The sequence below is a fragment of the Mauremys reevesii genome, linkage group 27, assembly GCF_016161935.1.
Source record: "Mauremys reevesii isolate NIE-2019 linkage group 27, ASM1616193v1, whole genome shotgun sequence".
NCBI lineage: Eukaryota > Metazoa > Chordata > Testudines > Geoemydidae > Mauremys > Mauremys reevesii.
The window spans coordinates 6,768,276-6,782,518 of NC_052649.1; the positions used below are offsets into that span (position 1 = coordinate 6,768,276).

General features: G+C 36.4%; 1 protein-coding gene across 5 annotated transcripts in view; it reads right to left on the bottom strand.

Moving 5' to 3' along the window:
- Positions 1 to 9,150, bottom strand: part of IKZF3 (IKAROS family zinc finger 3) — a 52,199-nt gene extending 43,049 nt beyond the window's left edge. For 2 of the 5 annotated variants that reach the window (XM_039516783.1, XM_039516786.1), the window contains exon 1: positions 8,725 to 9,150. In XM_039516783.1, the coding sequence (XP_039372717.1) occupies positions 8,725 to 8,731 (7 nt within the window). In that variant the 5' untranslated portion in view covers positions 8,732 to 9,150. Of the gene's footprint in view, positions 1 to 2,391; positions 3,661 to 8,724 lie in introns of those variants that run through there. The other 3 variants (XM_039516782.1, XM_039516784.1, XM_039516785.1) reach the window with 2 other exon arrangements.
- Between the last annotated feature and the right edge of the window lie 5,093 nt (positions 9,151 to 14,243).

Consider the following 14,243-nt stretch of genomic DNA (forward strand, 5'->3'; position numbering starts at 1 on the left):
TGACTCTTTGCTGCTTTCAAAATTAATTGCGATTAAAAAATAAACCACCAATTAATTGGTGTTTTAATTGCACTGTTAAACAGAATACCAGTTAAAATTCATTAAATATTTTGGATGTTTTTCTATATTTTCATATATATTGTATTCTGTGTTGTAACTGAAATCAAAGTGTATATTATTTATTACAAATATTTGCACTGTAAAAATGATTTAAAATAGTTTTTTTTAATTCACCTCTACAAGTACTGTAGTGCAATCTCTTTGTCCTGAAAGTGCAACTTACAAATGTAGATGTTTTTTGTTACATAACTGCACTCAAAAACAACACAATGTAAAACTTCAGAGCCTACAAGTCCACTCAGTCCTACTTCTTGTTCAGCCAATTGCTAAGACAGACATGTTTGTTTACATTTACAGGAGATAATGCTGCCCTTTTCTTATTTACAATGTCACCAGAAAGTGAGAACAGGTATTTGCATGGCACTTTTGTAACTGGCATTGCAAGGTAATTACATGCCAGATATGCTAAACATTCGTATACCCCTTCATGCTTCGGCCACCATTACAGAGAAAATGCTTCCATGCTGATGATGCTTGTTAAAAAATAATGTGTTAATTAAATTTGTGACTGAACTCCTTGGGGGAGAATTGTATATCCCCTGCTCTATCTGCATTCTGACATATATTTCATGTTATAGCAGTCTCGGATGATGACCCAGCACGTTGTTCATTTTAAGAACACTTTCACTGCAGATTTCACAAAACACAAAGAAGGTACCAATGTGAGATTTCTAACTACAACACTTGACCAAAGGTTTAAGAATCTGCAGTGCTTTCAAAATCTGAGAGGGACAAAGTGTGCAATATGCTTTCAGAAGTCTTAAAAGAGCAACACTCGGATGTGGAAACTACAGAATCCGAACCACCAAAAATAAAATCAACCTTCTGCTGGTGGCATCTGAGTCAAATAATGACAATGAACATGCATCGGTCCACATTGCTTTGGAGTCTTATCGAGCAGAACCTGTCATCAGCATGGACACATGTTCCCTGGAATTGTGGTTGAAGCATGAAGGGACATATGAATCTTTAGCGTATCTGGCACATAACTATCTTGTGACACCAGCTACAGCAGTGCCATGAGAACCCCTGTTCTCACTTTCAAGTGACATTGTAAACAAGAAGCAGGCAGCATTATCTCCTGCAAATGTAAACAAACTTGTTTGCCTGAGCGATTGGCTGAACAAAAAGTAGGACTGAGTGGACTTGCAGGCTCTAAAATTTTACGTTGTTTTATTTTTGAATGCAGTTGGTTTTTTTACATAATTCTACATTTGTAAGTCCAACTTTCATGATAAAGAGACTGCACTACAGTACTTGTATTAGGTGAATTGAAAAATACTATTTCTTTTGTTTTTTTACAGTGCAAATACTTGTAATAAAAAATAAATATAAAGTGAGCACTGTACACTTTGTATTTTGTGTTGTAATTGAAATCAATATATTTTAAAATGTAGAAACCATCCAAAAATATTTAAATAGATGGTATTCTATTATTAACAGTGCGGTTAATTTGTTTAATTGCGCGATTAATTTTTTTAATCGCTTGACAGCCTTAATTTATTCATGTCTATTCATCCCTTCCAAGTCACCATGAGATCTCTATATAAGATCTAAAGCAGAGATATTCATAAAGACAAATATGTCATAATGTAATTCCTAAACATAAAGAGGTAATATCTCTCCATCTCTAAATCATTTGTTTTTCATTTAACTGCTATGGGATGTCACAGCTCTGAAACCTAATAATTTAATACCATGTCCAGATTTATATGAAGTGTGATAATTCAGTAATATATATATTTGGACTGTAGAAATAACCTTCTCCTTGTCACTTCTGACTCATTTATGATTTTGTGATTTCTGAATAGTGTTGCATGTTGCAAAATAAAGTCTTCCAAAGTTAATGTTTGAATGTGCAATTCAAGAAAGAACTTAAGCACTTGCTTGAGTCTCTAAGTGCTTTCCTGAATCGGGGCCTGAATTAGAAAGAAAACAATTTGGGGGGCTTGGGTGTTCATGCTAATTTCTATAAAATGTTATACTTTTAAATGCTTTACAATAAATGGCCTGAAGGTTGCCTTGAAGGTACTTCATTTTGTATGACAGTTTTTTCCACTGAGAGACAAAGGTGAGTAAGGTAACAATTTTTTATTGAACCAGCTTCTGTTGGTGAGAGAGGCAGTTTTTGAGCTACACAGAGCTCCTCTTCAGGTCTGGGAAAGGAACTCCTGGCATCACAGCAAAATGCAAGGTGGAACAGATTATTTAGCATAAGTAGCTAGTACATATTTTCCACTGGTTTTCTTGCCCATACATTTCACCAGGTACCTTATGTAATGAAAAAAGAGATCCCTTTGGCCAAAGACTTTCAGAGAAGACATCTTCTGAAGAACCACCATCAGGGAAAGCTAATGTTTTTCTTCAATCCCATTTCCCACCGATATAAAATAAGCACTTGATATGCTGATCATCAACTAAATAGAAGGGCTAAGTAGTTTTGTTCCATTAATGTTCATTTCCTTCTATGTTACTCTCTGATTTCTTGGGCAACCGTTTGCTGATCTGGTGGGTATCGTTCACATGCAGTATTTTTACTGTACTTGTTCCACATGTATTGCTTTGATTTTTCCTTGCTCTGGTTTCATCTCTAATCCTTTCATAGTTGAATGGACAAATAAAATGTTGGTTTTAGCTACATGACATACATTTTTAGCTCCTGATGGGCCTGATCCCAAGAATATAAAAATATCCACCTCTAAGAAGGCAGGAACAGTCATTCACTACAAGTTTGTACAATGATTATCACAATGGGACCCAACCTGTTGGAGATATTTAGGTTCTACCGCAATATAAATGTTAAACAAAACATACATTTTTTTCTTTTGAAGTATAGATAAAAAAATCATCTCCGATATCTGCAATGTAGATCTCAGAAATAAAGAAAACTGTATTTTATATACTGTAACATATAGTGCATAATTTGAAGACCTTCACTAACTCTAATTTTCACAAAAATGTACAGTACAGATCTCCAGTTCTGCATGTCTTCTGCATTTTTGACAGCAGAATCTTAGAAAAGAACATATTTTAACCAAAAGTGGGTGAATTTACCCGGAGACAAAAGTCGCTTATGTGTTATCTAAAACACGTTGATCTTTAGGCAAATTATGGAGTACACCCTGTTCTATGACTTTTTTGGAATAACTTGAGATCCTAGGCATCTCTTGAAGTGTTCTCAAAAAGGAATCATCTGGCATCATGTGATATTACCCACCATAAAACTAAATAAGAAATCCAAATGCAAAATCCACCCTTGCTGTATCTCATGACACTCTGAGTGAATATCTGTCCACTGATATATATATGCCCTTCCTGTGGCTTTCTTTGCCCTTTTCAGAAATTCTCTCTCATAAAATAAATAAATAAACAAAATAAAAAAGCACTATCCCTGTTTTTTTTCCATTAGGAATGTAAAATGGCTAGCATTCTCTTCTGACAATGCAAACTCCTCAAATACTCTCCATTGGTAATGAGCACAATTAATAATAAAAGAAAAAAATAGCTAATTATTTGATTATTTATCTATCCTCCAGTTACATTTTCAATGTAATAATAAATTGTGAAATGTGAATTAGCTTTCCATTTTCATGTGATAAGAGATCCTCTTCAGAAACCTATATTATCTGAAACCATCAATCATGGGAATAAAAACAAATTATTACAAATCTTAACTCTTCAATAATCCGTTTTTTTTCCAAAAGCCTAATTTTATTATATTCAAATCATACCCAAAGCAAAGGTGTTAAAATGCTCAGCAAAAAAGGTAGGGGTCCATTGATTCATGCAATGCAACTTTTTTCATATTTGTCTTAGATCATAAATAAACACATTACATTGTCATGTTCCAAAGTCACAATCAAAAAGTTAAATGCAAAAAAAATAAATATTACTAGAAATATTGGACTTAGAAATCAAGGAGTTTCACAGCTAAGGCATTCGATTTGTCATTTTCTTACCCTATAATGTCCAAATATGAAGGCCTAGAACAGTGTATGACAGGCTTCTACTGTGATACTGATGGTAAACTCCCAGCTGATAATAACTAGGTAGATGTCTGGTTGGGACCACTGATATCAATTCTAATTATTTGTGTGTTTATACCTTCTAAGTTGTACAAACAACTCGTGTATGTACCAAACGGCCTAATTTTGCTATACTATCATATTTTTATTCCACTGTGACAGAATCAAGAGGCCTTAAAATGAGTGGGAAAGGCTCCCTATGCAGGCATGGGGCAGGGAGAGGGCACTTGGCTGGTGCAGAACTGGTGTAAGGACTCTGCAGGGGCCAAACTCCCAGAACTAAACACAGTGGGTATATAAGGAACATGTTGGGGGCGTGGCTGCACTGTACTGTGGCAGCTATTTGCTCTTGAGGGTCCACCAATGGACTTGGGAAGTAAAATATAAATTAAAGTTACCTAGAGACTATCTTAAATTAGGGCTGATCTATGTCTACACAGTTTTTGTACCACAATATTGATTCAGAAACCAATATAGCTAAATCAGTATAACTCCCTAGAGTGGACACAATTATACCACATAAAGGTATACCTTATTCAAATAAGTTATATATAATATAAGCACCTTTGTATGGTATTCAATCAGCTATACCAGTATAAGAACTTTTATATTGTATTCAATAATCTATACCACTTTAATTCACTAAACTGTACCGATATAAGCATCTTTAAAGTTATAATTGCATCCATACTAGGGAGCTGTACCATTTTAACTATATCGGGTTTTAAAACCGCTCATTATGGTGGTACAAAAACTGTGTTTAGACCAGCCCTTAAGCTCTCAGTGCAGGGACTATCCCTTTATATAGATGTGTGCAGTGCTTTGCACAATAGGACCCTGGTCATGACCAGGGCCTTTGGGAAATACGTCACTATAAATAAATTAATTAATTCAAATTTTAAAAAATGACATTATGTATCATTTTTTCACCATTCACTAATACCACAGTCTTTGCATAACTTTCAGGCCTCAATATCCATTCATCTGCACCTGGATTTCATCAGACAGTCTTCTCTAAAAGACCTTCCTTCAAGCCCTTATGTTTTCTTCATATATCCTCAGACCTCCCTTCTCAGTAAAATATTTTGAGCCAACTCCTTCCTTGTACCATGCAGGTGTGCTAGAAGGAGAAATGGGCATAGGAAGCCTCTGTGCTCCATGAAAACAGTAAGACAATATCTCTACTTAGCGCTCAGAAAAGCGCAAGGAGGGGCTCACTTACATATCGGCTAGTCCTCAAAAACTTAATGGAGGCAGGAACTGCTGCCTAGGGTACATGGGAAGGGTGCAGCTGACTAAAGTGTATGTTGCATTTGGTGTACAATGTTCATTTACAAAACAGAAGTAAAGTGTAACAGATAGCGAGACTCACTCTAAGCCAGCTGTCACAAATAATACTTAACAACAAACTTAGTCAAGTAATGTTGTTATATTTTAAGCATAAAATCATTTAGAACAATTTATTCTGTTATTTGATCAGCATACAGACATGGCTGAATAACTTGTGAACATATATAATGAATCATGTATTCAATGACTTGTGATTTTTTCCATTAAATATACAGTGAATAATATCTTTCTATTGGCCACACAGCTCTAACCAGCAGAATGGCAAGTGTGAATCTAGCACTGTTATGTTCTCTTCTGTCTGTTTGCCACCACCAGTAAAGGGCAGGATTTTGCCTTTTTTATTAGTATATTACATTTTCCAGTGCAACTGTAATTCTACACATCAAGGATAAAATCTCATCCCCACTGAAGTCAACTGAAGTTTTCCAATTGACTTCAATGGAGTCAGCATTTCACTGCAAATACCTATTTCACAGATTACTATTTGCATTCTCTTGTATTTTCAGTTTCTAAAGACAATTAACCCTGTTATTATTGCATGTAGTGGATCAATTAAAACTATTTACTTTGTCTTGATATAATCTTAATAGGCACAAGGAAACTTTGAAATAAAAATACAACAGTCTAGGCCTCTGTCTGCAATCAGATCTACACAGTTTAAATTTTGAATCCACCAAGATTCCTAATGCAAGATCAATCTGTTACATATAGTATGTAATTTCTTTTGCCACTGTCATATAATTTCCAATATTTTTCATATTAAAAACCATGTTATACTTCTAACAAGTGAACAAGGGAAAGCCTATTTAATTTTCAGGTTGAAGTGCCTTATTTGGCATTTCAAACCTCAATAACTTCCTGAAGAAAACACTTGGCCCTATTTCATTTTGTATTAAACAAAGTTATTTCTTTTCACTTTTTAGATTATATGTGTCCCTCATAGTATCTTTCTCATAGTCTCAGAAAGTCCAGCTAATACAGCATTAAAGCTCTTTCCCATTAAAGCATTCCCTTTTTCCTAATAATTTTAATTCCCTTTTTTAAATGAGACATTTCAATTTTAGAAATAAATTATGTCATAACCTAAGTAGACTAAACTGATTCTTTTCCACCTTTTCCACCATGGCTCTCTGCTAAAACCAGTATGCATTTTGAAAATGACCTTGAAAACTCAAAATGTAACAGTTTACAGATTTTTAGTCTATAGATCCCTCAAAATAAACATGATGGGACTTTAATCTGGTTCTATAACATTGTGCTAATCTTACATCCTTCCCCATGGACTGTGCCTCAACATGATGGAAAGGCTTGAGTAATCCCATGACCCTGAAAACTATGCTGTCAGGAATATAATTGGTAGGGCCACCCATGCCAGATTGGCTCCTACCCTTCAGCCCGACCAAAGGCAGTCTACCTGTCCTCCTGCTAAGAGGTTGGAAGAGGGCTAACAATCTGTTCCTGTAAAAAACAAAGCCGTTACAGAAATATACACTACTTCTCAGCTCAATATTGGAAAACAGTGATGAAGGCCCTATGTTCCTCATGGAATAATGAGGCATAAATCAAGCGAGTCTTATGGACTATACAGTATTTTAAGTTAGTCTTGGACATATGTTGGAAAATATAATGTCTAGTAGTATGCAGTTATGGACAACATTTTGATTTTCACTTTAAATTTCGATCTACATTGGTATCTACCTTAAGAAACTGACCTTGTGTGGTATGTGGGATATCTTTACTCAGTTTATTCATCCCAATACATTAAATGCAAAAATGCTAATCACACAAGGTCAAATTCTGCATTCCTTAACAAAATAAACTTTCCCTAAACTCTAACATTTGGTAGAGTAAAGACTACAGAATTTAGCTCATAAACACCAGGCCCAATCTGAAAACCCTTACTCTTGCAAGTAACCATGTGAGTAAAACCTCATTGAATTCCGTGGGATTATTTGTTCTTTTTTTAGGGCTGGAAAAACAAGGGAAGACATCCTGGCCCCACTGAAGTCAATGGTAAAGCTCCATTGACTTCAATGGAGTCAGGATTTCACCTGAAAGTGTAAAACTAGGATTATAAAAGAAAACGTTACAGTTATTGTGTTCAGAGAGAATACAGTGTAACTTTATTCTGTACAGCATCGTTTACATAAATTGCATCTGAAAACATAAGAAACTTTAGTACACTTCAAATGCATCAAGTGAATTTCAGAGTGTAGGATGTCACATGGGACCCACTGACAGCATTAAAACTTGAACCATCAGTAGCAAGATATATTTTACTTGCAAGAGTTTTTAAAAGACAAATAAGCAAATTTTTGGAGAAAAATATACATTTCACAGAGGTAGAGGCCTGCTCATTTCTTATTCAGAGACTGTTTGTTCTCACTTGCTGAATAAAAACATACAGTAAGTAATCACAACTTGATCTACTAAGAAAAATGAAACTGACACACGCAAGTAGGCAAACTGCAATTAGACCCATTCTTTCAAAGCATTCACGGCTATCAAGCTGTGGCTACCTGAATTGAGTCAGGTTGTATTTAAATTATGAGTCTCCCAGAAATGTACATCTCAAAATCTTTCATCACAAGAGGGTCAGACATTGTTAAAACAAAATTTTAATTTAACCTACAAGAAGGGGGTCTCCCACTCGAAGTGAATGAGACTAGGCAGGGATGATTTTACTCTCAGGCTTTTTTAACATGAAGAATCGAAACAATGTATTAATAATCCCTCTCTCAAACTACTAGTGAATGGGGGTAATTGCAAAGGTTGTTAACAATATGAAGAAACAAAAGTATTTTGCCTCGTTTTAAATACTAGAGCCTAAATTAACCTGCAACTTCGTTTGAACTGGATATGAAAGTTGAGTGCGCTTTTTATAAGCACAAAGAAACCCACACGCCCTTCATTCGTTAAAACCCAGAAGATGAGCTGTAGTTAAACCGGGCTCTAAATCTAACTTTAACATACACGTTGCACAGGTTCTGAAATTAAATGTAGAAAGAGGCTCGACTCGTTTCCTGTTTTATTGCAACACGCGATTTGATTCCACCTCTATGGATTGGGATCTGGTCGCAGAAAAGATGGCAAAAGGAGAAACTTTCGATTAACTGCGAGGACAATCACGATTTATAAAATACTCCATTAAATACGATTAAAGCAACCACCCAGGGACCCCTACACCGGTGCACTACGCCCTTGTAAAACCAGTGGAGTCTCTTCTCACCTTCCATGCTGCTGTTCCACGTGTGCTCCCTACTCCACGTGCTGGTCCAGGGCTCTAGGATTCTCAACTGCAGCAGGCGGGAGATTCCCAGCGACTGGGCTTCCGCTCTGGATAGGAGACGGTGACATCAGGCATTTAAAGGGACAGGAACTCATTGTCTGTGTGATTAGAGCGGCGCCGGGTGGTGGTTTGAAAACCTCCTGCAAAACGGCTGCGAGAACACACAGCCCCCTGTCATCCCTTGCATGAGTCTGGGTGCAAAATTTCAGCCGCTGGCAGGGGAAATGGGTGCATTTCAGAATTAGCAATTATCATGGTTAATTAACTAATTTAAAAATGTATTCATTTCACGTGACTGAAATATGTTTAGTTTCAGGCACAAAAAATGCCACCTCGACAGCTAAAACGTGTTACCGGCAAGTTGTCTACAGTGGGAGGAAATCGGTGTGTTTTTGAGAGTTAAACTTTTAAGACTCTGCATTTTGATAGGCGGAGGCAGTTGGATTAGTCCTAAAATAAACATTTAAAATGTCATTAGGATTTTTTTAAAGGCTTCTTCATAGTCCTGTAACCTGAGATTTATAAAGATCATAACGTTTTACTCTTCTCCAGCACCCTTTATCCCAAAGTGCTTTGCACACAATCTACACTGCAGAGGCACTGTAAAGCAGATATCTGAGGGACATAGGGTCCTGCCTCACCAATCTGTGGGCAGGATGCTTAATAACAGTGCAAAGGAAGGGGGGATTTTTGGTAGGGATACAAGGGCAAACTCCTATTCTCACACAAAGCACCAGTGGATCAAAAAGTGCCAGTGCAAACCCTACTCTTAGAAAAAGGGTCACAACAAACGTCATGGATCTTTATCTCCATGTCTGCAGAGATGGCTTTCTGACTTGCCAAGTAAAGAAGCGATGGCGGGGTCCCCCAGAAACAGGCAGATACTACTTGGAGAAAGGAGCAAGGTGTACAAGACAGAATAACCACACTTGCCATTCTTGGAGCTACAGCAGTGGCAGAGTTGGGAATAGAAGCCAGGTATCCTGATTACCAAACCCATGTCCTATTCCCTGGATTACATTGTCTCCCTGGAAGCTTCTGAGGGACTCCCAAAAGCATGGGATCCATCCTGGAGGTGTCACTGGTGAAACAGGGAATAAGGTCTTATGTGACTGCCCCTCTCCATGATCCCATTACCTGAAAGAGAAACTGGGCTCTGAGTTGCTGAGGATGTTGTAACACCCCTAAAATGTGGTGTCCTAAGTCATCACATGTCTTGACACTCACATATCTTTCTTAGTTCCCAGTTACTTGTTCCAGGGAAGTTTCTTCACATGTACAACATTATGATTAAAAAAACATTGTTCTTTGAAAGGAATGGCCAAGGTGCATTCAAGGAATTCCACATGTCCCATGTCTGCCCTCATCTTGAATACGAACAGGGCATCAGCAGATACTAGTTTCCAGCATGCGTGACCCATCTTGGTCCAGTTGAACTACAGTTGTCTGTAAGATATATGCCTCCATATTAAACATAAAAGACAGATGCAATGTGTTCCATTCAAGCAATTTGCCATCGTAGCCCACATTTGCGAAAATAGTTTACCACTCCTTCCATAAAGCAGGTGATCTAATGGGCCCATAATCCATTAAAACATTTTTCCAGTTAATAATGGTGCTTATCATTTATACAGTGGTTTTCATTTTTTAAGTCCTTTACAAGAATTAATTCCCACAATACCCCTTAAAAGTCATTTGGGGGCTACTTAGTTTCGGTCATCTATTAGTTACCCAAAAGACAGTAACTACTGTATTGCTAAGAAGGATTTGACAGGAGTAACTCAGAACTACCTTGCCTTGGTGGGTTTGTGACTCATTTCTTACAATTTGGCAAGGGTAGTTTAGGACTTTGTTTGAATGAGTGCTGCAATAGCACGCCAGCATGCCCACACTCAACATGAACAAATATTTTTCTTTCTTTATATTTAATTTCCTTTATGTGTTACTTGGACTGGTACTGTTTTTACATCATGTAAACATGGTGACATGGTCTTCAGAGACTTGCATCAACCCTGTTTTCTCTGTGTTATTCACCCTCACAGGCTTGCATATATATTAACATGATATCGCTGAAACAACACTAGGCCTCTCTTTAGTCTTAATAAAGGAAAGTCAATGATTGTTAGCTTTTTTAAAAAAAGCAAAAATAACTCAGCTGTTTAAAAAATTACAAATTACAAAGATGCCTAGTAAACATCAGTAATGATTAACTCCATTAAAATACCTTTGCTGCTAACAATGAATCATCTTTGTTCCTACAACTCAACAAAAAATAGCATGAAACTGGGTGTAATAAACACTTGGGAACCAAATCAGCTGAAGTTTTGAATGTACGAGAATTCACATGTGAACTAAAAATAGTTTTGTAATTGTTTTTATCAGAGTTCAGATTTATTTACCAAGAAATGGCCTTATGAAATTTTAAATGGCCTAGTTATTACAATCAATGCATCAGCAACCAACATCATCACAAGAACAATCATCTCATGACATGTTTGGCATCATCTTATATTTGTATGTGCGACTTCAAGCTCTGGTGAGACAAAAATAGTGGAGAGCAAAAGTAAGGGGGAAAATTAATACTTTAGATTGAGGCTTCTATGATTGTTATCAATATGGAATACTTAATTTAAAAAAATACGTTTTGCTTAATTCAGCCTTTGTGTTTTTAGGACTTGCAGCTTGTTTATGATCGATTTATTTGACAGTTGAGAAATTAAATAAAAGCATTGGAGTAAGAACTGGACTGAGAATTAATTTATGTTGTTACTTGACACTTTATGGGAACAATTACATCTCTAAGGTTATGGATACCAAGTCATGCAACCCATACTTCTGCAAGTAGTCCCTTTGAAGTCAATGAGAGTACTCATGCAATGATTGCAAAATCGAGAGACTAAGGTATTGGTGAATGAAATGGTGATCTGAAGAGATCTTTCAAAAGACAAACAGAACATGTCTCTGCTGTGTGATAACAGTACAGCACAGAGATGTGATTCTAAGAGTTATTTTTTGTGACCTCCTGAAGACGGCATTCTGACTGAATGTCCATCCAGTTTCTATAACCCAAAAAGGGGGAAGAGCTAGACACTACATGAAAGTCCCTGAGCACCTCACTGTTCTCAGTCTATTCAGTGTCAAAGGTCCTGAGATACTACAGTATTGGATGACAGTATAAAACCCTGAAAAAAATAGAAAATATCAATAATATAGAAATAACCATGTTTGTAAGGATTATTAAAACTCTGAATTTTGACAACAGATGGAGGTACAAGAGACTTTATAAAATAAAATACTATTATTATTCCTTTTGACCAGAGCAGTTAGCCAGTATTTCGGGGTCTTGGGGTAACTATTGTTATGTTTAGTTTACCTGTATTAAATTCAAAATTAGACTCATTGCGCCTTGGAAACACCCATTGCAACGGAAACAGGGAAGGATTGGGTTGTCTCTTCAGGGGACTGAGAAGGGACTGCCATTAAAAAAAGTGCTTTCATCACCTGAACTCTTTTTTCCACATACACATTTTGCTGTCTGCATGAAATTGTAAAATTGGGTGTTTGTGAATTACCGGTATAACATATTTATTGATCTATCAAGGGCCAGTAAGATGAGAAGCATTATCTGAACGCTAGTGTACTGACTCTAAAATACAACTTAATTCTTACTATAGAAAGTAAAATACACCAAGAGACAGATGCACAAATAAGTTTATTGTATATTGTATATGAATGCCCTATATGAAGGAATTTTTGTTTAGTAGATTAATGTAGCTCTGTTTAATTTTCAGAAGACCTTTCTATGTATTTGTACAGCACCTATCATATTGGAGCCAGTGGGCACTATCACAAGAATAATAAGTAAATAAAAAGTATTTAAAGAAATAAACCAAACTATATCACTTATTTTTTGGTTGACAAAGAATCTTTTTAAAGAAGAAAATGCTGTTCACAGATCTATTAAGAAGATGACCTAGCTGCTTTTAACTCAGAAATATCATACTGACTTTGAAAGGAATGAGTCATTTGGCTAGAAACATAGATCATAAGTCTCAATCTACAGAGATCCAAAACTGCAGACAAAGCTTTATAATGGAGAGAATCTTATTTTACAATAATTAACAAGTGGGATAATGAAAGTTTGTGTGGGACAGTCAAATTAAATTTGGGCATAAACATCCTCTGGAACAGACTGAGATATGACTAGTATATAACGGACACAGATTAGAACTGAATCACTTTGCCGATATCGCATAAGTGTGAAAAGTTAATTTGAGTAAAACTGAAAATCTTTGACACAGAGGAGCCCTAGACCTTTTTGAGATGGTCCTAATTTTAAATTAATCAACTACTCATAGAAACTAAAACCGAACCCCTTTTGACATTTTCCTTACACCTGAGCCAGCTAGTCTAGACATAACCGTTAAGTCTTCTTGAACTTGAGTAAACTGAAATAACTAAAGTAGCACCAATGTTTAGGCAGGAAACTGTAAATAGCATGAAAATTAGAGGATAAATAGTTTAAAAACACTAATGTTTTAGTCCATAATTGTGTTTTCAATCTCAACATTTTCCTTTCATAATTCAATATTATTCCCTTGAGAGGTTTCTTTCTTTCTTTCTAAATACTGTTAGCTAAAGTCTTCGTCATGATTTCCGAACACGGTTATATGACTGTTTCTAACAATGTCAAATATGAATACTGTGTCCAGGCACATTTTCTGAACATGGTTATTTTAACACCGTTTTTAGAAATGCAGTGTTACCTGCCCCAAATGTTCAAAAAAGTTGAGCCAGGCCCCCAAAATCATGAGATTGGTTTAAAAATTATGATATTTTTAAAAACAATAAATCTGAAGTTCTTTTTGTTTGCATTTTAGATTTTGATACAAGATCACATTTTCAAGCTTTTTGCCACAATCAGTGCTAAAAATTTACTTAAAATAAAAAAAAAAAAGTTGAACAGTCTCAACTCATCACATGCCTCCAGAAGCTGGTGCTTTAAGAAAAACACTAAACATTGCACGGCTCACAATTAAATTGTGAAAGCTGACAGAGCGTGATGGGGACACAAACCATACTGTCACTGTGCCTAGCAATGGTTTCCAAACATGGTTATAGTGCAGTGCTGTTTCTAGCTGCGCGAAGGAGGGGCAGACATCACCGTGTCCCAGTTCTCTCAGGGTCCCTGAAGGTTTTTCTAATATTGTTGCTAGCGGTGTGAGCCAGGATGTGGAGCACTGTGTTCTGGTATTTGGAAATAATGTCTGGGCATGGTTATAACAAGGTTTCTACTGGTGTGGGGCACGGAGGTGTTGAGGACAGATGGCCTAGTGGTGCTCTGGGTGGGTCAATCCCAAGGAAGGAGAATTATGCTTTTGCACTTTGCAACTTGGTTTACTGTCCTGGGGTGCAGAATGGGGTAGAAAGGGGGGAACCCCCCCAGGAGTTTTATTAAA